The 25,198-nt window shown below is 37.6% G+C and overlaps 1 protein-coding gene across 1 annotated transcript in view; it reads left to right on the top strand.

The window, feature by feature from the left end:
- GPC6 (glypican 6) overlaps positions 1–25,198 on the top strand; it is a 1,108,049-nt gene that overhangs the window by 751,787 nt on the left and 331,064 nt on the right. The window contains exon 4 of the mRNA XM_045070877.1: positions 11,435–11,600. Within this exon, the coding sequence (XP_044926812.1) occupies positions 11,435–11,600 (166 nt within the window). The remainder of the gene's footprint in view (positions 1–11,434; positions 11,601–25,198) is intronic.

Here is a 25,198-nt window from a genome sequence, read left to right as displayed (position 1 = left end):
CACAAATAAAAGGCAATATCGCCAAGACGTCAAGATGATAGAGCAAGGTAAAATTAAAATGGTGTTGTGTTTTGTTGGGTAAACACATCAGAAAGCCCTCTGAAATATGTATTTAACCAGTAGAAAGAGCTATTTTATTCTAATGGATGAAAAATATCCAGTCTGTGTGTATGTGTGAGTGTGTGTGTGTAATTTATTTAAATGCTATTTGGAACTATTCCAAAATGAATATTAACATTCATTTGCTAACTTCTGTGGCAGTTTTATTTATGTTTTGAAGAATATAATTAAATATAGGAATTGGATTTAAGTAACACTGAATTTGTGACATAATCTGATAAGCCCTAATGGGGCTGCCAAGAACTGACATAGACCTCAACTCACCTTATTTCCCATGTCCTGATTTTGTTTTTAAGTGTACACAGCATCCATGTTACTTAGACTTGGCTTTGGAAATTCTGCAGCTCAGGCTATTAGGTATGCAAATTAGGTCTGTTCCTTTTCTCCCAGACCCAACAAGTTCAATCATTTTATGGCTTGCAAATGCTTCATAAGCCTCTTGCTTTTCTAGTGGGGTTTCTCGCCAATAAGTAAATTACATTTTTAAAAATAGGCTGAATTTTTATCATGATGGCACTACAAACATTCGTCATCCATATAGGGAATATTTTTCCTTCAGGCTCTGATTTGCAATTCATGATTGCTTCCTGTCTCATCCTTGTTCACTCTCGATGGTACAAGATGGAGAGAAGATAGGTTTAGAGCATACACATTTTAAGTCACTTTCAGACTGAGCTGGATGGCCTAAAGGTTTTCTCTTTGTGTGCACAGTAATTCATTCCACCTAGCCACTGTTAAGTAACAGTTGAAATGATAGGTGACTTTCTCAAAAGAAAGTGTTAAAATATCATTAAGGTCATGCACATCGAACCAATTTTGGTATAATGTAATTTGAGCTTAACATTATTTAAATAATTTTTATATAACCACATGCCTAAATAAAGCCCTAGTTAGGTGATAAAGATAGTAATTCCTCTGTACAGCTTACAAGTCTGGTAGTAGAAAATTATTTGTTAAAGGCACTTCTATCTCTCTTTCAAACAACTTTACAGAGATGCCACTTACATACCATAAAGTTCACTGGTAAATATAAATGGTATTTAAAGTGTAAGTGTCAATGGCATTTAGTCTACTTACAGTGTTGGGCAACAATTTGTGTTTCTGTAATTGTAAAACATTTCTGGCACACAAAAAGTAAACTTATACCTATTAGCCCCAACTTGTGTTTCTTCCACTCCCTTACCCTAGCCCCTGACAACCACGAATGTGTCTATTCTGGATGTTTTGTAGATATATGAAATTACACAATACCTGGTCTTCTATATCTGGTTTCATGTTGTTTCAGAGTTCTTCAATGATGCAGCATCTCAGAATTTCATTCCTTCTAATTGCCGAATAATATTTCACTGAATGGATATACCACATTTTGTTTATCCACTCATCAACAGATGGAAATTTGGATTGATTCCAGGTTTTGGCTATAATGCTACTATAAGCATTGTACAAATTTTTGTATGGTGTATATTTTTATTTACCTTAAGTACATACCCAGGAGTAGAATTGATGAATCATAGGGTAGTTTTATTTCCACAGTTGCTGCCATTGTACATTCCCATCAGCTGTGTATGTAATGTCTCCACATTCACATCAATGATCTTAATTATCTGTCTTTTGTTTTGTCTCCATCCTAGTGGTGTGAATGATATCTCAATTTGATTTTTATTCTCTAGGGACTGACGATGTTGAGCATCTTTTTTTTTTTTTAAAGATTTTATTTATTTATTCGACAGAGAGAGATCACAATTAGGCAGAAAGAGAGAGAGAGGAGGAAGCAGGCTCCCCACCAAGGAGAGAGCCCCATGTGGGGCTCGATCCCAGAACCCTGGGATCATGACCTGAGCCGAAGACAGAGGCTTTAACCCTCTGAGCCACCCAGGTGCCCCGATGTTGAGCATCTTTTCATGAGATGCATCTCATACCTTCTTTGGAGAAATTACTATTCAAGTCTTTTGCCTATTTTATAATAGGGTTGTTTGTCTTTTTGTTGTTGGGTTTTAAGAGTTCTGAATATATTCCAAATATAAGACACTTATCAGATATATAATTCACAGACATTTTCTTCCATTTGTTAGGTTGTCATTCATTTTCTTGGCAATGTCCTTTAACACACAAAAGCTATTAGTTTTAATGAAGCCCAATTGATTTTTTTTCCCTTTTGGAGTCAAGAATCCATTGCCAAATCCATGGTCATTAATATTTACCCTATATAGTTTTTTTTTCCAAAGAGTTTTATTGATTTTGCTCATATTTAGGTTATTTATCCATTTTGAGAAATTTTGGTACATGGTCTGAGTTCAGATCCAGTTTCATCATTTTTCATGAGGATATCCTGTTGTTCCAATATAATTTGTTGAAGCTACTATTCTTCCCCAATAAATGATCTTCACACCCTTGTAAAAATCAATTGGCCATAAATGTATATGTTTATTTCTGGTCTTTCAACTCTACTTTAGTGACTTAAATGTCTATCCTCATTCCAATACCATAGCATTGATGATGATGGTGGTGATGATGATGGTGATGATGATGATGATGGTGATGATACTTGCGAGAAAACACATATTTACCTTCTTAACAAATTGTTAAATGCTCAGTACATATTGTTAACTATATGCATATAGTTGTACAGATCTCTAGAACTTTTTCATCTTGCATGACTGAAACTATATCCTTTGAATAGAAATTTCCCACTTCCCTCTCCCTCACAGCCCCAGCCATCACCATTTTGCTTTCTTTGCTGAGTTTGACTATTTTAGATACCTCATGTAAGTAGAATAACATAGTATTTGTCCTTCTGTGACTGGCTTATTTCACTTAGTATAATGTTTTCAAGGTTTATCCATGTTGTTGCGTATTGTAGGATTTCCTCCCTTTTTAAGGGTGAATAATATTCCATCATATGTACAGACCTCATTTTCTTTAGACATTCATCAATTAATGAACATTTAGAAAGTTTCTACCTTTTGGTTATTGTGAATAATGCTGCAAGGAACAGGAGAGTACAAATATCTCTTCCAGAACCTGTTTCCAGCTTTTTTTGAAGAAATACCTGGAAGTGAGATTGATGGATAGTACCACTGAGTTTTGATAAATACTTTAGCTTTGTAACAAGTTGTAGTACATTTTGAAATCAGGAAATGGGATTGCTCCAAATTTGTTCCTTTTTTTCAAAATTGTTGTGACAATTTGGTCCCTTGTGATTCCATATGAATTTGAGGATTGTCTTTTACATTTCTTCAAGGAAAACTGTTAGAATTGTGATAAAGTTTGTGATGACTCTATAAGTTACTTTGAGTAGTATCACTATCTTAACAATATTGGGTCTTTCAGCACATGAATGCAGGGTATCTTTCCATTGATTTAGGCCTTCTTTAATTTCTTTCAATGGTGCTTAATAGTTTTCAGTGTAAAATTCACTTTTTTGGTTAAATTTATTCCTGAGTATTTTATTCTTTTAGATACTATTATAAATTCTTAATTTCCAATTTCCTTTTTTAATTTGTTTATTGCTAGTGTTAGAAACTCATTGGATGTTTGTGTTTTGATCTTATACCCTGCAACTTTGCTTAATTTATTTACTAACTCCAATAAGGTGTGTGTGTGTGTGTGTGTGCGCGCTTTGGGATTTTCTATATGTAGGATCATGTTATCTGTGAATATAGTTTTAATTCTTCCTTTTCAAATTGACAACTTTTATTTCCTTAACTTGCCCAATGACTGCAGCTAGAATTTTCAGTACTATCTTGAACAAGAGTGGTGAAAACAGGCCGTCTTGTCTTGCTCCTGATCTTAGAGGGAAATATTTCAGTCTTTCACCATTGAGTATGACATCAGCTGTGGGTTTCTCATAAATGCTCTTTATCATGTTTAGAAAGCCCCCTTCTAATTCGAGTTTTCTATATGTATATTTTTACTTGTATGTTTCTAGTTTTCCATATGTGTATTTCCATATGTATTTATTATGAAGGTGGTTTTTTCTGCATCAACTGAGATTATCATATGGGTTTCCCCTCTCCCCTTTTTTTAATAAATGCAATTAATTATACCAATCGATTTTTCTTATGTAAACTCCACCCCCACCTTGCATTACTGGGATAAATTCTACTTGGTCATGTTGTATAAATTTTTTAATATACTGTTGATTTCAGTCTCCTAGGATTTTGTTGAGGAGTTTTTCATCTACATTTATAAAGGGGTATCTGTCTATAGTTTTCTTTTCCTACTATATATTTGTCTGGTTTTGGTATCAAGTAATACTGGTCTTTTACAATGAATTAGGAAATATTCCTCATTTTCCATTTTTTGGAAGAGTAAGGAAGGACTTTTGTTATATTTTTCTTTAAATGTTTGGTAGAATTCACCAGTAAAGCCATCTGATCCAGGGTTTTTCTTTGTTGGAAGACTTTTGATTACCAATCCAATCTCTTTACTTATTATAGATCTAGTCATATTTCCTAACTGTCCACAATTCAGTCTTGGTAGATTATGTTTCTTGTAATTTATCTATTTGCTATCTCATTTGTTGGTGTGTGTGTTGTTTTCCTTGGCCACCATAACTTACTACCAGTGATTTAAAACCAGAGAAATTCATTCCCTCACAGTTCAGTAGGCCAGAAGTCTTGTTGAAGACTTGTTGAAGTCTTATTGAAGACAGAAGTATTGGCAGGATTGATTCTTTCTAGGGGGTCAAAGGGTAAAATGATCCCACACCTCTCTCCTCACTTCTGGAGAAGAAAGATCTGAAATCAGTACCCTAACTTTATACCTTAAGGAACTAAAAATAGAAGACCAAACTAAAGCCAAAGTTTTTTCTTCACTCCACTGTAATCTTCATTATTTCCTTTCTTTTGCTAATTTTGGCTTTGGTTTGCTCTTCTTTTTTAATTCCTTCATGTATAACATTAGGTTATTGATTTGAGATATTTTCTTTTAATGTAGGCATTTATGGCTGAAAGTTTTTATATGTTGTGTTTTCACTTTAAGTCATCTTACTATTTTCTAATTTCCCTAGTGATTTCTCTTTTAACCTGTTGATTATATAAAACTTTGTGGTTTAATTTGTGAATTTTCTCATTTTCCTTCTGATACCAATTTCCAGCTTCATTCTATTGTAGTCAGAGAACAGACTTCATATGATTGCGATTTTTACAAATATCTTGAGGCTTAATATGTCACAGTACCTTTTTACTGAAATTTAGCAGTCTCTATTAAGCAGTCTCCTGGCTGCTGTAAGGTTTTTTAGTTGTTGTTGTTGTTTTTTGGCTTTTTTGTTTGCTTGTTTTTAATTTAAATTTCAAAGTTCTAAGTAAGCTGTATCTTCCATTTTTTTGCAAGATTAATCGTTGCTTCAATGGAAGGACTGATTCTCAGCATTCCCTACTCCACCATTTCTGTGATGTCATCCATCTTCTGTAATTATCTTACAGATAGCTGGTACATGGCTTTCTTTAGAAGCCTTCCCTGACAACTCCAACTTCTCAGTTCTAAACTAAATGCCCTTTTATGGATTCCCTTTCCAGTCATTTCCCTGAAACACATAACTTTTTTCCTGAAGTGATCTGGAAATGAATGTATTCTGAGAATCCTGACACTGGTATGAGATCTCTTTATTCAGCCCCCAAAATGCTGGATAAATGAAAATTGCATGACTGAACAAAGAAGGAACAAATTGAGGTTCTCATGAACTTCCTACGAAGCCTTTTTATAGGTTATAGGTTGTTAAAAAAATTAAAATTACTCAACATGAAACTACTTAGAATTTAATGTAATCATTCTCAAGGACCTCAGAAGACACTTCAATTTCATGATATATTAAAAGGATGAGTGGAAACATCATTTCTTTTTTTTTTTAAAGACTTTATTTATTTATTTGACAGACAGAGATCACAAGTAGGCAGAGAGGCAGTCAGAGAAAGAGGAAGGGAAGCAGGCTCCCCACTGAGCAGAGAGCCTGACACGGGGCTCCATCCCAGGACCCTGGGATCATGACCCAAGCCGAAGGCAGAGGCTTAACCCACTGAGCCACCCAGGTGCCCCCATCTCATCATTTCTTACAACCGTAGGTTAGCAACTGGAGAATGGCATGGACTCTTGCTTTAAAATACATTTGTAATATATTCTGGTTAAATAATTTACTTATATTAACTTGTTTGTCTTATGGGAGCAGAAGTCAAATAGGTTTATTTGATTATATATATATATATATATATATTCATTGAGTATAAATTTAGATTTCTAACTTTCACATGTTTTCTTGTTTTCTAAAAATATTTTAAGTGACAGAGTTATTTTAAATTAACTACTACTAGAAATTGCTAACATGAGCATCAACGCATAAATGTTGGTCCCGTGACAAAAAAGTCTTAACATGTATTAAAGACCTGAAATGAATTGCTATCATATGGGTAGGGGTGTGCTATTCCACAAACCACATTTAGAAAATTTAAGAATTACTTGCTATAACATCCTGATACAGGTGAGAAGCTAAGTAGAAGGTCTTAGTTCTCTCTCCCAGTACAACTTTACAAAAGGGTTCCTTTTGTATTTCCTGTCATGTTTCAGTGTATCTTGGTTTAACCTTTTAAAAATAAACACAAACAACAGAAAAGCACAAGATTGCAAACTAAGAGCTCAATTATTTTTACGTCATTTTATTTATTTTTCTGTTATTTTACAAGAAAACTTAGTTATAAATTGTATGATTACAAAAACTGTTCAACTATACAATGATTATTGATGTCCTTATATACAAACAGCTTCAAAAGAAGTTAACAGAAGGACTCAACCCAAGATGCAAGGAATTGACCCATCAATTGCACTCTTGAGCATTATTCCAGAGAAACGGAAACTTACATTCATGCTAACATCTATGTATGAATGTTCACAGAAATTTTATTTCTAATAGCCAACTACTGGAATAACCCTGGTATCCTTCAGTGAATGAAGAGTTGAACAAATACTGTTATATCCAAACAAAGGAATATTACTCAACAATAAAAAGGAATGAGGAACAATTTAGATGGACCTCAAAGGCATTATGGTCAGTTAAAAAAAAAAAAGTTTAAAGAAGACAACTATGTGATTCCATTTATATGACATTTTTGAAATGACATAATTGTAGAGATGGAAAATGGATTATTGCCAGGTGTCAGGAACCAGGGGTAGTGTGGAAGTAGCACCAAGGAGTTCTTTGTGGTGATGAAAGGTTCTTTAGGTTGATTGTGATATCATGACACAAATCTGTATATGGAATAAAATTGCACAGATGTGTATACACATATGCACACACACAAACGAATGTCAGTTGAAAAAATGAAAACTGAATAAGGGCTTTGGACTAGTTCATGGTAACATACCCAGGTCGGTTTCCTTGTTTTGATATTGTACTATGGCTATTACAAAAATATTTGTTTGTTTGTTTATTTATTTATTTATTTATTTATTTTAAAGAGAAAGAGCTTTAGAATGGGGAGGGGCAGAGAGAGAGGAAAAGAGAGAATCTCAAGCAGACTCCATGATGAATGTGGAGCCCAATGCAGGTCTCCATCCCAGGACCCTGAGGTCACAGACCTGAGCTGAAATCTAGGGTCAGATGCTTAATCCAGTGAGCCACTCAGTTGAAATGTCACTATCAAGTGGCATTGGTGAGGGAAGGGTACCCAGGACTCTGCTGTTTTTGCAGTGTCTTGTGTGTCTATATTGATTTCAAAATAAAAAGATACTATTTTAAAAATTGTACCATTATAAAGCACTATAAAATTTTTTTTAAAGATTTTATTTATTTGACAGAGATCACAAGTAGACAGAGAGGCAGGCAGAGAGAGGGGAGGAAGCAGGCTCCCTGCTGAGCAGAGAGCCTGATGCGGGGCTCGAACCCAGGACCCTGGGATCATGACTTGAGCCAAAAGCAGAGGCTTTAATCCACTGAGCCACCCAGGTTTCCCAACACTATAAAATATTTTAAAATAGAAACACCCCTCACACAACTGGCACTGAAAGCAACCTTCTTTTCAGAGGCTTACTTTTAAAAGTCTTCAGTTTGAAGTGATGATTTTTTTTAATTTTAATTCACACATGCAGTTATGTCAATTCAACAAATATGCGCTTGTGAACATGAAAGCTTAAACTTTGATCCTCCACACTCCATTTTCTTCTTCTTCAAATGCCCTTTGTTTGACCAGAAGGGATGTCATTTCCAAAGGTACTGAAAGAGTCACATTTATTTTGAACAACATTGTTCTTTTGGGTTATTAAGGCTGTTCAATTTTCTCTGTTGGTTGCAACCCTGAGTTGGAAACTCTTCTAAAATGTCAGACTGAGAAAACTGTACTGGGTCCAATACAATTTAAAACAAAACAAAACAAAAAAGCTTTGGAATTAATGCAATCAATGATTACCTTTGAAAACAAACTTTAAAAGTAACAACTGAATGCTAAGATGTATACAACTATCTGTCTTTTCTTCTTAGAATATCAATATGGCCAAGAAGTTGAGAAACACAATAGAGAGTTCAATTCAAAAGCACTTACTGAGCACCCGAATCATAATCACAGTGCCTGCATGTTTTGCAGAGCAGCTCAGGTTATAATGATGACGGAGTCCACACTGCCTAAGAGATCCCTAGTGTGGACAAATGCTCCCAGTTTACACTGGCATACTGGGGGAGAAGATGCAAAGCGCTGTGTAATACCAACAGCCAGAAAACCAAAAATCCAGCAGAGTTGAAGGAGGCAATTCCTTAGCCAGCTCGCCTGAAAATAGGGTTGGACTCCAGGAGAAAGGCATCAGGGTCAGGACAGAAGGCACATGGCTATGGATAATAAAATCCTACAGACACACATTTATAGGACGGCCACCATATCACATAAGTAAAATGCACAAGAATCTGAAATTCCACCTAAATCCTATGTGGAGAATACAGATTTGTTTTCTCTATTTTCTGTGAATATCTTGGGATCCAAGGGGATGAAAGAAAGTTTAAGATAATATTGGTGTGGATAAAATTTGGTGTTTTCACACAATAGCTCATCTAGGGAAGATGATATTGTGACACAAATGTGTGCTCAAGTTAAAAGTCACCAGACCCTTCAATTTTGTTCTCATGGGTTTGTTTGTTTCATTCTTTCATTGGAAGATAAGTTGTAAAATTAATAGATCCTAAGCCATTCTCTAAATATCGTTAAGGCCAATTATATTTCACTGTACTTTTTGATTTGGAGTACTTAATTTGCTCCTTGGGGAGCCTGCTTCTCCCTCTGCCTCTCTCTCTCTCTCTCTCTCTGTTAAGAATAAATAAATAGGGGTGCCTGGGTGGCTCAGTGGGTTAAGCCTCTGCCTTCAGCTCAGGTCATGATCCCAGGGTTCTGGATCGAGCCCCACATTGGGCTCTCTGCTCAGCATGGATCCTGCTTCCCCCTCTCTCTCTGCCTGCCTCTCTGCCTACTTGTGATCTGTCAAAGAAATAAAATAAATAAATAAAACTTTAAAAAAAGAATAAATAAATAAAATCTTTAAAAAAAACCCTCAAAGGTGAAGCAAGACAAATACCATATGATTTCACTCATAATTGGAATCTGAAAAAAACAAAACAAGGAAACAAGCAAACAAAAAGCAGAATCAGACCTCTAAATACAGAGAACAAACTGATGGTTGCCAGAAGGAAGAGGGTGAGGGGCAAAGCAGGTGAAGGGGAACGGGAGAAAAAGGCTTCCAGTTGTGGAATGAATAACCCACCGGAAGGTACTGCATAGGAAATACAGTCAGTATTATTAGAATAGTGTTGTATGGGGACAGATGGTAGCTACATTAAGGTAAGCACAGCATAAAGTATAGAGACATTGAATCTCTATGTTGTACACTTGAAACTAATGTAAATTGCGTGTCACCTACACTCAAGTTAAAAAGCTAAAAACAAATTCACATGAGGTTTCTAGGTAAAGGATAAAACGACAGAGATTGGCTCTAGTAGTGGCAAGTACCTCCTTACACAGAACTACCTTTTATTGTCTCACCTTTACTTGGACATTATGCTTTGTCAGTATCCATGTGTTCTTGACATGGAAAGCCCACCTGTGGGCCCAGGTCTGTCTGATAAAACTGTAACTCTCCAACAGATCCAAAAGATACAAGTTAGGCTTTTTCTTGGATCTAGAACACAAGATCAGCAACAGATGGTTACTTAACTAAGATACCAAAATTATGGGAACCGACCAGATAAATACGGTATTAATTTTGTGTCTAGTCATAAAAGAGCTTTCTGTATCTTCTTCTGTCATTGGTTCATGCTGTTTTAGATAATTTTTCCTCTGGAAAGTCAAATGAGAAGTCAAATTGAAGTCAAATTAGAATTTTCAATGAGGGATGCTTGGGTGGTTCAGTGGGTTAAGCCTCTGCTTTTGGCTCAGGTCATGATCTCAGGGTCCGGGGATCGAGCCCCGCATTGGGCTCTCTGCTCAGCAGGGAGCCTGCTTCCCTTCCTCTCTCTCTGCCTGCCTCTTTGCCAACTTGTGATCTCTGTCTGTCAAATAAATAAATAAAATCTTAAAAAAAAAAAATTTCAATGAGTCCAAAAAAGATTTTATTTGCCTAGAATTGATTAACTTAGAAGTCCCCCAGCTTTTCTTATTCAAGGCAAATGCCATTTCATTGCTGGCTGAAGCTCCTGTGAAGTACTGCGAAGATTTCTTCCTACAATCAACCCTGGGTCCATTTTCCACAAAGTTCCCAGAAGCGCAAAGCTTCAAATGCCTGAAGACATTGCCTGGGCCGTTCCTATGGCTTCTAAGCAGGCCTGGGTCTTAGAAATGCCAGACGAGTTGATATCGATCCTTTTTTAAAAAGTTAGGTACAAAGGAAGTAGATCTGCCAGCCTCCTTTAGAAACAGGGTCAAATAACCAGTTGGAAAATTTTCCAAAGGTGTCACATTAAACTTTAATCATACCTACATTTTTATGGAGCTTTTAACTTTGCAAATTGCTTTCACATGCATTACCTCATTTCACGTTCTGTTGCAATGAAACAGCGTCCAGGTTTCAGAGCTGTATTGCAATAGCACAGATATCAAAATGTGGATGGGGACACTTCACGAACACTGATCATTACCACGTCGACCTGCCTGGCTTGGAGATCGGGTATGACAAAGGGTTAAGATCCTAGTAGTTGCTGGCGTTTCTCGGAGCCATTTCTCCTTTTTTTGCTTTTTCAAGGAGAAAATGAGTTCCATCTTCTCTTTGTCTCCCTCCCGCACTTCTTAGTTCTGATTTTCTGATTTTCTTTCTTTTTTTTTTTTTTTTTTTTTTCTCAATCAATCGGCAGGTCAGCCCGACCCCGGGGTGCATCCGAGCCCTCATGAAGATGCTCTACTGCCCGTACTGCCGAGGTCTTCCCACCGTGAGACCTTGCAAGAACTACTGCCTCAACGTCATGAAGGGCTGCCTGGCCAATCAGGCTGATCTGGACACCGAATGGAATCTGTTCATAGGTAAGGGGCGTTCCCGCGGAGCTGTGACGTCATGACGCCGACGTAGATCTCCGACGGGGTGGTGGGCCTGATGCGCGGCTCCGACGTCGCGATGACGTAGAGAGACCAAGTGAGTTCAATACAGAACCAGGAAGGAGCTTTTAGCAAGTTTTAAACAGGATTTTGCATTTGTTCTTCCTTTTCTAAATCCAAAAAATAAGACGCAGAAGAAGAAACCATGGTATGTTGCGAACGAGGGTCCTGTATTGAATTCGCTGATCTCTCTGGCAAAGGGAAAGATATCTTTGTTGAATTTCTGGGAGCTTTCCTGTGGAAATGGACAAGTTAGGGGAAGGAAAAAAAAAATCTCATTAAAAACAAATCCACAGCACTGGCTCTTATTTGCATTACCGCATCGTAGTCACAGATTAGTAAACAACTCCTTCCTTAAACGTCCATGATAAAACGAGCTCAAATAGTTCTGCTAAAATATGCAAATTTCCCTCCCCATTCTGTGGAGAAGAATGCTTCTGGCTCACTGGCTCCAAAGAGCCTTGCCTTCTTCGGAAGGTAGGAGGAGAGAGGCTGGGGAAGATGCAGGCAAGGTCTTGGGTTGCAGAAATCGCTCAGGGAGTCGCTCTGTCAAAAGATATTTCCCAAAATGCTATCCAAGGATAAAAGGACACATTTTACAGGCAGGCTTCTCCCCGGAAAACACAGAGGCCTTGAAAAAGTAAATGTGTTTTCTCCCCCCTCTGTCAAATGGCCTTCAAATAAAGTATTTCAATTGCATTGACTCGCAATTGCGCGGTGACAGGTGGAGTGGCGCTCATCGCGACATCTGTCGGCGGCATCATTTATGCAACCCTTGAAACCAGAAGGCACGCCTAACGCTTTCTGACATCTAAGAGTCGGGTAGGAGGGGGGGAAAGATCTAAGACGTGTTGGAGTGGAGTGAAACCTAAGCCCCCTGTATGAAGATGTGCTTAGGTTACAAGTCTTCGCCTTTGGCTGTGTCACCCACGGGCTAACGTGCTATTATGTTTAGGAACGCCAAAGAAAATGGTTTTGAAGTTTTAAAAAAAGATTTGAGAGTGGGTAGATTCAAATGGAACTCATCTTAACAAAATCCCAGAAATCATTTCAGGGAGAATAAATTGAAATGCTGTTCTCCACTCCCTGTAGTGGGAGTATAAAATCTGTTTGCATGATCTTGGGTTATTTTATTTGAAAAATGAGGAAGTGTTTTAAAAAGTTAATCATTAAGGTACCCTTCTAACTCAAACATGATACGATTCTTTGCTAAGATTTTGGATGGGAGTATGAATTAAAATATAAGAATAACTTGATCTTCTAGAATATATATTTAGATTAATTTTGGCAAAGACACTCCAACCAAATAATGCTAATCAAAAAGTACTCTCTCATCAAGAAATCTAAAAACATTTGCATATTTTAAAAACAGATTAAACCTTGTAGCATCCCACTTTGAGTCATACAGATTATTCATACTTTTCAGTTGAAACTACCTGAATTTATAGCACAGTTAAATTGTCTTTGCTTAGCCTGCACCTTATTGATGAAAGTGAGTGTGTGGATTTTGTTACTTAGAGCAGGACATGATTAAGAATGAGATTATAGGCTTTTAATTCATAAGAGCAACAGTGACTTCCTTTTGGCTTTTTTTCCTCAGTGCTGGTTGGCTGTTTTAACATAAAACAAATCTTTATACTTTCATTCAACTGGGTTTCCTGGTTGCCAGTTAGATGTGGAATTGAATGTCTGGAAAGCCATTTGATTTAAAAACTAAAATTTGAACCCACTGTGCATCGGTTGTACTTTAATGAAAAGGGAACCTGGTGGTTAGCCCTCCATTAGTATATCTCATACCCTACCTCATGGTTTTTTATTAGTCTTAGATATCAGTGAGAAAAATCCTTCTTCTTTCTTTCTTTCTTCTGGTTCTGCTATGGCACTGAGAATTGACCACCGACACAGACTTTTGGAGCAAAATATGTTCTTGCTAATACTTGTCGCGACGTGAAGTGTTCATTCACAAGTTGATTATATCAATCAGTCAAATGTGCCAACTCTGTTTTCCACACATAGGCATCTAAGATGACAGTGTTTCAGGGGGGTCATGAATGCGGCAGAGAAGACCAGGGAGCAAGTCAGTAACCCAACAGTAGATATATCGAAAGCCCATTCTCTGGTTGGCATCTGTATGTATCTTTCTCTGTTGGCATCTTGAGCTTCTACCATCTTTTCATCAATCCCCTTTCCTCCTGTTGCTGTGAGTCGAATGCACCATTTCTGTCCCCTACATTCATGCCCCAGCTTATACATTTTTATAGTGTTCTATTTTTAAATTATGTGCTCATCGAAAAGGTTAATAGCACCATGCAATGTAGTCAATAAAAGCAAGAACTGAACTGGTGGCACATTTTCATAATCTTTACCCTGACACAAATTAATTGCAAATGAGTTGTGATTGGTTTGAATTCATTTGTTGTTGGATTTGTCAAAAGAAAGGCAATTCACAGACAAAGTGAAAGGTCTTAAGTGTTCAGCTAAAAACCCTAATGGCATTCCATTCACTTCTGAAGTTCTGTAGTTTGTCAATTATCATTTCTTTGTAGTCTTAGAAAAAATCAGGAGTCTTCTCGGGAGGCATTTCCGTAGTTTTCCTTGAGGACGTTTAATTCTGTGCCCCTGCCCAGAGTGGGTGTTCAAAAGATTTTTTATCAACTAACTATTGTAGGAAAAAGAGCTTTAGATAAAGGGCTTTTGGGTTTTTTTTTTTTTAAGTTGCAACAACTTTGAAGAAGATGCTTCTAGACCCATTTTAGAGAACATGAAAGTCAGTTCACTCAGTTCATCTCTCCCAGAACTGTTGGCTGTTTTCTAGAAGCAGGTGGGATTCCCCAGGACGGTGTCCAGCCCAGCCACAACCTGGGACACCTAAGTGGATGGGGGTGCTAGGCCACTCCCCCGAGATGGGCAGGACCCCAGAGACCCAAGTGCGGGGTGCAGTCTTCTCTCACTACCAGGCAGGATGCCAGAAGAGAACAATGTAATTTGAGGCATTGAGAGGCACAGCTTGGGCGCTACCCCAGGTGTTGCTGTCCATTCATACTCCGCGGATTCCAGCCTAGCCTTTGAATGTTGCCTGAATGCAAAAGCATTTTCCCAGAAAATGTTTATGTAAATTAAAATTTCCTAAAAGGAAACCGTTTGTGGGCAGAACTTGTTTTCGGTCCTATCCTGTGGTTATTTTGAGTGTTTGGCATTGATATCAACACTCCACAGATAAGAGCTGTTCTGTTTGACAAGGGGCCAGGGGGCAGATTACACCCAGCTCAGAAGCACAGAAGTTAAGGCCCAAATTACATTTACATAGTGGCAATAAGTCTTGCGTCTACTTTAAAATCTAGGAGGTGGGGGGCAGCCCCTTCTAAACATCTGGTAGTTTCTAAGACTTTATAGAATGTGAGAATTGGAGAGAGGAAGAAAAGGATGTGGGGAGGGAGATGCTGATGAGACCAAAGGCAGGCATTCTGTTTGTTCTGTAATACTTTTTTTGTTTTTTTATCACTAAAGTATTGGCGGATGCTTACTAATGCAAATATAAGACTAGCATCGCGACCGTTCCATAAAAGTGAGACCTGAATATGTGTCTGGACATCGCAGCCTAATATTTCAGGCTATCCCAAGACTCTAATGATCCTAACCTATTAATTCAATTCACTAGGGTTAAAAAAAAAAAAAATTCCCCTAGTGTAAAAAATGTATGTGTCTAGCTTCTTATTCAGTTGAGTACATTTTTTACCCGAGGGGAACTTAATGCAGGACAATGAGTTATAGTCAACTGTGATAACGTGTTAGGAGAATAGAAGCACAGATGCTAAGTATCTATGGAGCTGGGGGACTTAATCTAGACCAGAGTGTCAGGGAAGCCCTACCTTGGGAGATCTAGAACAGTAATAAGACTGTATTGAATTAATATTGTCAGACATAATTGCTGTTGGGCAGCCATGACATATATAGTATTGCTGGAACACCTTAGAGGTCCCAAAGAGTCACACGTTCCCTGTGACAATTTCAGTGGATCTAGTGTGAACTGTCAGTGATTCGTAGATACTCATTTGATTTGGGTTTTGTTTTGTTTTTAACGTTTTATGAATGAGTCTCACCACTACCACTGTCGCTGACTTGAATTGAGAAGATTTAGAGAATTTGTGTTCCTTTTCCTCAAGAAAAGGTTCGGTTCCCTGATCGATAGCTGTGCTTCAATAGAAAAAGAAGAAGGAGAAGGAGAAAAGGAAGGAAGGAGAGAAGGGGAAGGAAGGAGAGGAAAAGAAAAGCCAGCAAAGCAGCTGTCCATACAAGCTGTCCATGCAGCAAAGCAGCTTGTCCATACAAGTCAGTGGTATCAAACTTTCTGGGCTTCCTCCTTTCAAACTAGCCACTTGTTAAGTCTAAGATAGCCCTAAGACAGAAAACTGGCACAAGAGCCCCAAACATGAAGTCTTGGGTAGGCACTATACCTGTGCCTGGCCCAGAGGCCCTGCTCTGAGTACCCTCCATTCATCTCATGAGATTCAGGAAGACAACACGTGTTTACTGAGTGCCTGGTGTGGGCCTTGTTCTGGTTTCAGCATGAGGCTAGAGCAGGACGAGGTCCTGCCTGCTGAGAAGAGAGCTCCCCGTACGTTCTCTGATGGAATCAGTGACGCTAGACAGAGAAATGGAAGGCAATGTCGTACAAGGCTGCTTTATTTCCCTTTGTAGGTCTCCTCTTTTAATGGAAGTATGACTAATTCAGTAATTTAAAAAACACATATCTCTGTTGTTAATGGACTCGTGAGTGCAGGGATGGCAGAAACAAATCAGATAATGAACCTGGTTCCTTCATTGTGACAACTGCTATCAAGTTGTAAATTAGAGCCAGATGCCAGGAAGCTGTGGTAGGTCAGTCAAATGACTAGTCCTGTGTGATAAATGGCCAATTCTGGGCACATACTACTTTCTTAGGACCTGAAAGAGTTTTTTGTCCTCAAGGTATTTAATATATTCACAACTTTGTATTTGCGTGTGTTGCTAGATAAACATTTAGTGTTCCTAGTAAATAAACTTGAGTTCTCTTTTTATAAACTACCCAGTCCTGTGTGATGTTACATTTCAGGAGGATATAAAATAAACACAAAGAACTATTTCAAACATTTGTATAAGATGCTCCTCTTTCAAAGATTCTGTAGCATGAAATTCTATAATATAAATCTGGTAAGTTTTTTTCCTGACAAAGAATTCGATAGTAAATATGATATGACTCTAGCTGATAGATCCCAAAATGCCATGTTTTAAAAACCTCTAGACCCAAAACATAGAAAATCATTTCCTTTCAGCTGAAGAAAAAGGAAAATTTAAGAATTATATTTAGCAGCAAGCTTCAAGGCTTCTTGGTCTCTGCCTTATATCAGACAAGAGCCTTTTCATTAATATGGTTTAGAAACACAACTCTTAAATTGAGGAACAAAAGCCAAAGCAATTATTTTAGAATCTGATCTCATCGTTAGCTACAGAACTTGCTTTTGCCCTTGTGCATTCCTAAAAGCACCAAGAGAGATTAAAAAAAAAAAAAAAAAAAGTTATTTTCTATCAGTTGAAATCTAACCCCGCCCCACTCCCTGTCTTCCTTTTATACTCATTGATTCAGTATTTCTCTTTTCTCATGGACATTTATCATATGCTGTGTTCTCTCTGTAATGCTAGCAGAATGCACAAGCAGTACTAACTACTCAGTGAGCAGGAAAAAAGTAAAGAAAGCAAGAAAGAAAACAGTTGGCTGGTACCCAGCAGTCTTTCAAGAGCTACATTTGCTATCAATTTTCTAAGTTTAGAGAACGGGTTACTTCTGAACTCTGCATATGTGAAAGTATTTTTATGTGGTGCCATCGGGTTAATGCCTGAAGGATGGTATAATGTCAGAGGCTGTTCAGCAAACACAGAAACAGGCGTTTCCTCACCTCTGAACACTTACTAATGTTCATCTTGAGGCAACAACTGAAGGGATTCGTGGGACTGAGATTTCTGGTCTGCATCAGGCAGATTTTCCCATGGATCAAAGCAGGCAAAACACATCAATTTTAAAAGTATTTGGTGCAATAGACAAGTAGTCATTCAAAGGTACATGTGAATTTCTTTTGCCCCCAGTGCCAAGTCTTGTACGAACATCTATTCCGGTTCCCACACATTCAACTCCTATTCAATTTATAATTACTGATGACTGCAGTATGAAATTCGGAACTAGACTTTCAGGTTGGAATCCATGGTGCTATCAATGATCACACCAACCAATAGCCTGTAACAAGGCATAGGATACAAGATATTCCATTTATAATAGGAAGTTCACTGAAATTCTTCTTATGCCCTATTAAGCACTCTATTTTCTATGAGAACCAGCAACAGAAGGGTTTAGTTTACCAGGAGAAAGCAGACCATATCACAAATGATGAGAATTGCCTTTGTGCCAAGGATTTTTGCTTCTAATTTCCACTTCAGTGTCAGTGTTTTCTATAGGTAAATGGTTTAATTTGATAATTATATCCAAAAGAACTTGTTTTGAATGATGGACATCTGATTTTATAAATAAATTGTGATTGTTTTCACTATTATGTCTCAACTTTAAGTGAAAACACAGGATGTCTGGCTTTTGGCATGCCCAGAAAAAAAAAAATATTTGATGATTCCTTAGAATGGAATTACATGAATTCCAAAAGTCCCAGAAACCCAAGTAAAATTCACACACTATGAACATTAGTTTGATGACTTTCTTAGCAATTTCCATTCCAGGAAATAAGAGTAGCATGAGGTAGAAGAAATTGTTGTGTTGTAGAAACCAAAAAATGAAAAATATAAATAGAGCTAGATAAGTGGCTTGTTAAAGAAAGCACTCAACTATGTGGCTATTCACAAATGGCAAACTTATAACAAGTCCCAGAGCTACCATAACCAAAAAGTCTTTCATGCGGTGACTGATTTAATAGAATGAAAGAAAGAGAGAAATTCTGAGGAGTTTAGATCACTGTAAAAGTCCTGATTAGCAGCTAAAGTGAAAATCTTTATTTTAACCCAAATAATAAATCCTGTGTGATATTGCAGTGCTCAATTAAATGTCCTAATAATACTAATATTGGGTGCCTGGGTGGCTCACATTGTTAAGCATCTGCCTTCGGCTCAGGTCGTGATCCCAAGGTCTTGGGTTGGAGCCCTGCATCAGTCTCCTTGCTAAGCAGGGAGTGGTCTGCTTCTCTCTCTTCCTTTGCACCCCCTCCCCCAACTCGTACGCTCTCTTTCTCTCTCATTGTCTCTCAAATAAAAAATAAAAATATTTAAAATAAAAAAATACTAGTGTTAATAAGGTAGATTTCTTTTCCTGTAAACATTTACCTTTATGTATATATGTAAAGTTAAGTATCCATATGTATCTATCCACAGATAGATGGCTCTTCAAATTGCTGTAAAAGCTCCTTTAATTCATGATTGTCTCAGGAGTAGAACTGCTGCTGATCATCTCTTTACATTTGAGTCATTTTTGAAATTAGTTTTAATTTTCCTCAGGCTTGTTTCTACAACAATTATAGAGACTTTTAGAATCTTATTATCCTCATCTTTTTGACTTTGTGGCTTGTTTATTATCAACAACCCTCCAAGGAACCAGCAGCGGAAGCCAGGTTAGAAGAGATGGACCCGCGAATTATTCCGATGGTTAAAGGCATGTTTTCATTGGTTACTCTGGAGGGGAAATAGATATAAATGTCCTTGGGAGTAATTTAAACTTTGAGAACCTTCATGATATATGAAAACTTTGAGCTTATAATTCATTTAAAAATATCATGCCTACAGATACTTGGTAAGGTAGCCAGGAGAGAATTTAAATTAAAATAGAGCATGAAATATTCCTTGTCCTTCAAATAACAGCTTATATATAAACCCCACATAAAAAAAGATATGTCCTCAATTTTTTTTCTTTGCATGGATTTAAATAATTTGCTACGCTAAGAATGTTCTTTATTATAACCTCTGAAGAAGTGAAAATTGCAAAAAGAAATGAAAACAAGTCACTGAATATATGACATCACGCCAAGAAGGGATGCATGTCTATACATCACATTTTTATTCTCTAGGGTTCAGGATCTTCTAGAAAGATAACACTCATAATTAAGTATCAAAACAGTCAGTCAATATCATCTACTAAAATCTCAATGCTTAGGAAATGAACCAAAATAATGAGAGGCCTAAGAATACTGTCCAATGGCCATGAATAAGTTAGTGGATGTGAGACCTTGGGTTGTAACAATTATCGCCAGAGCTGATGTGGTTTTCAGATTGACTCAATCAGAAACTGACTCTGTCCTATCTCAGCCCGGCATCTATCTCTCTTGTAGTTTCCCACGAGCTTGAAAGCTTTCCTCCCAGGGAAGCAGGACCATGGTTCCATAAGAGAATTCACTGGCTTCAGTAGGAAGAGTACTCTCAAAATCTATAACCATCAACTGCCAGTGGAGACAGTTTGGAGCCTTTGATATTATCACTTGTGCACGTGTCTCCATGGTTTTCCAAATTCAATGTCCTTGATTGTTAGGTTAGTTCCTTATTTTTAAAATAGTTTAGTGTTCCAAACTCCTCAATGTTGTGTTGACATAGTAATAGATATTCTATAGTCTGCAATCTTTGGGTACTACCCAATCAGATGGGAGAACTGATATTGTCAATAGTCCTAAGAATGTTAGCTATAATTCTACAAATACCAATACTCAGTGTGTTTTAAGGGTATGGATCATACATAGGAGCTGACTTCTGGAAGGTCATTCCATAAAGTGAAATACATATATCCCTTCATTAATCAGCCTTAGAGTATTTTTTTTTTTAAGATTTTATTTATTTATTTGTCAGAGAGAGGGAGAACGAGAAAGCGAGCACAGGCAGGCAGAGGCAGAGGGAGAAGCAGGCTCCCTGCTGAGCAAGGAGCCCGATGTGGGACTCGATCCCAGGACACTGGGATCATGACCTGAGCCGAAGGCAACTGCTCAACCAACTGAGCCACCCAGGTGACTTAGAGTATTTTTAATTGAATTACTATGTCTACTGAATAAAGTATTCAGCAATTTCTTGGTGACCCAATTTAATATGTGTCTAATACTGCCTTTAGTGATTGAAGATTCAGATATATGTTTCCTGAGGTTGTCCATCAGAGAGTGTTTGAATGCGTCTAGCTACTCACTTACAATCATAGTATCCAAATTCTAAAACCATGAGAGAGTTGTAAGAAACTTTATTCTTTCTGGTTCTGGGTTCCATCTGGAGGACATTGCATCTGCATCAATAATGGCTAACAGTGATTGGATGCTTGCTTTACACCAGGCAGCATTGTAATCACTTTATACTTTTAATCCTTAAAACAATCTTATGAAATAGGATTATTTTGATTCCCATTATATAGACGGGAAAACTGAGACCAGATAAGCTAAGTAATGTGTCCAAATTTGTATAATTTGTAAATTGCAATGCCAGGATTTGGCTCTGATTCTTAACCATGCATAAATTAATTCTGACTAAGTGTTTAGGAATTAACCCTTGGTCTCTGGCTACATGGGTTGATGGGGTTATGTTGGGAGAAATAAAGTACTGCAGCACTATCTAATAGAATCTTCTGTAATGGTGGGAATGTTCTGTGTCTCTATTGTCCAAGGTAGTAGCCACTAGCCACATGTGGCTATTGAGCACTTGAAATATCTCTAGTGAGTTTTAAAAAATGAGTTTACTTTATTTAATTTTAAGTAATCTAAATGTAGTCACTTATAGCCATTGAGCATCTAATATATGGCTAGTGATTCTGAGAAACTAAATTTTCCATATATTTTTAATTAATGTATATTTTAATCACTATATAATATGGTTAGTGGCTACTGTATTTTGGACACATGAAATACCATGACATGACCCAAATGTCCAGATGGGTCAGCATCTGAGTATGTCTGGTTAACTTCAAAAGTTATTTATTTAGGTGCCTTTTTGGTGCTTAACTCTAGATTGTGCATATGGTAGACATAAAAGAAATAACACTTTCCTGCCTGATCCTTAGAAATCATAATTTTCCGAAGAGACTAAATGTGTATTTTCAAAGTGGGAGTTTGGTTAAGTGAATACAACACAGTTAAGAGCAGTTAAGAGCAGTAGTCATTGAATTGTTGTCTGAGTTCAAATCCTGACTTCACCATTTTTTTTTTTTGTTTAAATCTATTAGCCAACATACAGTATGTCATTGGTTTTTGATGTAGTGTTCAATGACTCATTAGTTGCATATAACCCCCAGTGTCCATCTTTAATGTCCATCACCCTGTTGCCCCATTCCCCACACTACCTCCCTTTTTGCAACCCTCAGTTTGTAACCATTTATTACCTGTGTGTTACTTGAGGAACATTATTTAACCTTCAAAAATCTCACTTTTCTCATCAACAAACTGGAGATAATATGATCTCCCTTTTAGCATTGGGTGATAATGCATGTTAATCTGAGGGGTTGAGATATATCCACAGAGATACCGCTGAAGGAGATGCACCACGGTTCCTTTTTCAGGTGAATAGCCTGTGAAGGTATGAAGAAAATAGGAAGTAGAAAGCAGTGGCACCTGGGGGGCTCAGTCTATTAAGCATCCGATTCTTGGTTTCAGCTCAAGTCATGATCTCAGGGCCCTGAGATTGAGTCCTGCATCAGGTTCTGCACTCAGTGTGGAGTCTGCCTGTCATTCTCCCTCTGCTCTTCCCCTTGCCCATTCTCTCTCTCTCTCTCTCTTTCTCTCATAAATAAGTAAAATCTTTTAAAAAAAAATAGCAAAGAATGTAGAAAGTGGGGGGAGCAATATCTAGGACCAGAAACATACCAAAGAGATAACAAGGATAGGCTGAAAACCACAGGACAATGGCCAGAGGAGAAGTAATCAGTAAGAACGGAAGGTACGAGATTAGAGGAAATTAATTGTTCTTGTTCCTGCTCTGCATTTGCCTAAATTTCTGAGAGAGGAGACTGATCCCAGTAGAGTTGAATTTACCCTTGCTCAAGTGAATGAGCACTGAAAGAAAGCAAGCACTGAAAGAAAGTTCTTGCTGGTGTGTCCTGGGAGGTAAGATTGGTCGGTATTGGACTGTTCACAGTTTGAAAGGCCAAAGAGTTGACTTTCTCTTGTCTTGTAGGCAATGGCAAGTCACAGGTATCCTCTCATTCAGAGATGAGTGGGATCTAAGTGGCTGTCTGGCAGCCAAGTCAAGGATGGATTCTAGTGGTAAAATGACTAGTGTTAGAGACTGGAGGGCTTATCTCAGCATGGAAGGAGAAAAGGAGGAGAGAGGAAGACAGCACTCACATCAGAGTTGGAATTAAAGATTTATAGGACTTCATGTCTCAATATCAGTGCCTAGGTGTAGAGGGCAAGAAAAGAAAACACATAGATAGGACTGAGATAGGTGCACACAAGGAAGATGGCACTCTCAGGAAATGCAGAAGCTAGTTCGGGGTATGGTGAACATCGGTTTCTTCAATCTGCTTATGGTTTACTGGATTTGAGAAACAGTGGTACCAAAAAATGGGAATATCCAATTGGATGCTGAAAATAATAGTGTTCTGAAATAGTGTTCATAAAACAGGAGCTGGGAATGTCAAGAACCATTGGAGGGTTTCCATAGCCCAAATGGTTTGGTGGCCAACTTTCCTAATCAACTCCAACAGATTGTGCCCAGAATCCTTTCTCCTGGGTACCACATGGGTACCTGCATGTTCCTTCCCTGTGAAATTCTACTGCCTTCCCCTCTAAATGTTAAATATTTAACAGCACTCATCAATATGTATTCTCTGAATGAGCCTATATCTATAATCCCCAACCTCTGTAATTAAGTGTAGTTAGAATGTCAACTGTACAAATATGAGAATGCTTAACGTATGATTCAGTGGAGACAGGCCCAGATTGCTCCCCCAAATATATTTTCTCAAGATTCAGGAACTCCTGGATCATATTTATCATGCACATCGACATCTTATAATTGCAGTCAATCCAAGAGGAAATTTATTTTCTATTGGCTTTGGCTTTTGCAATTCTCAGTGCATGAAATCTAGGATTATTTTGTTCATTTCTGGCCACTGCCAAGTTCTGAATTTCAAGTTAAGGCATGAAATTTGTTAATTTTACTAAAAAAAAAAAAACTTGCCGCAGGGTATTCATTTTCTTCACTGGCGAGAATGTCATGTATCAGAAAGCAGTCCCCGACTTCATTGCCTGCCTTGTGGCACAATTGTCTCCAATGAAAACTTCACATTTGAGGACCAGTGTAATCTATTCATTGGTTTCTGAACATGGAGCCCACCCCCTAAGGAGCAAGGCAAACATACACGACCCAGCTATTGCAATGCAACATTGCAAGGAGCAATGATATTTTTTTTTTTTTTAAATCTCATAGTACCCAGTTACTGATTTAAGAATGCCCTAGAGTATAAATTATTTTTCTAAACCTCTGTGGTGACTTTTGTCAAATGCCTTCTGCTTAGCCCATTAAAGGTGAAAACCATGAAATATTATTTGATTTGTAACCCAAGAAAATGCCCTAAAACCACCTGTCCCTCTTTGGAAAGCTGCCATAACAAAGTGAGAAGAAAGGTCGAGCCTGAGAACAATAATTTGAGGTTGCTGCATGTGGCTCCGATCAAAGGTTGAGCCCATGGGCTGCATTCAGGCTTCCAGTCTTTTCGGGAGGATTTACATTTATTTTTCTTAACCCACTTGGGAGTCCTGGCTTTTGAGATCAACATTTCAAATTGTTTAATAGTGGCCATGCAACACTTTAAAAAATAAAATCTGACAGTGAATTGTGTTGAATAGTTATTGCCTTTCCTTTGAATTCCATTTGGAGAAGTTAGTTTCAGGATATGTTTAATTTCCATGTGGAATTGGTAGATATTAAATTCCATTTCTCCTGAGTGCCTCAGGATTTTTAAAAAATCGCTTTAATTCTGCTGTGCTATGCATCGATTCTTATCCATTTGATCTGTGATCATGGGGCATCAGATTGCTGGTGTTCATCACACACTTGTTAAATCAACCTTTAAATTGTAAGACAAGAACAGTTTAATTTAAAGCTGCACCCGCGCATTTTTTTAAGGCGCCCAAGTTAATAGTTTGGAAATGCAAAATGATAAAGAATAAGCCTCAATCGACAAATTGATTAAAAGATAAATTTCAAATTCTTTCATCAGAAATTTCTGACCTGGCAGAGAAACAGCCCCTTGAGAGCTACTGTGGTATTTTAGGAAGGAGCCCATGATCCTCTCTGATAAATCCGTGTCCATTTTATCCAGAAAAACTACAGTAATCTGTGCTAATTGAGAGAATAAGGCCGCCAACATCAAATTATTTCCTGTTGGAAGGCATTTGGAGACTTCTTTTAAGATTTAGGTTTGACTTTTGATTGAGTACCCATTGTCTGCCAGGTAATATCATATATGATGTTTTATGCTTTAAGAAGAACGAGTTGTGATTAGTATGTGGTTTTGCCTACAGTGTTCCTCTATG

The sequence above is a fragment of the Mustela putorius genome, unplaced genomic scaffold (genome assembly GCF_011764305.1).
Source record: "Mustela putorius furo isolate JIRA1106 unplaced genomic scaffold, ASM1176430v1.1 tig00003974_pilon_pilon_pilon, whole genome shotgun sequence".
Lineage (NCBI taxonomy): Eukaryota > Metazoa > Chordata > Mammalia > Carnivora > Mustelidae > Mustela > Mustela putorius.
Note: the sequence above shows the minus strand (reverse complement) of the source record. Positions and strands in the feature narration are given on the sequence as shown.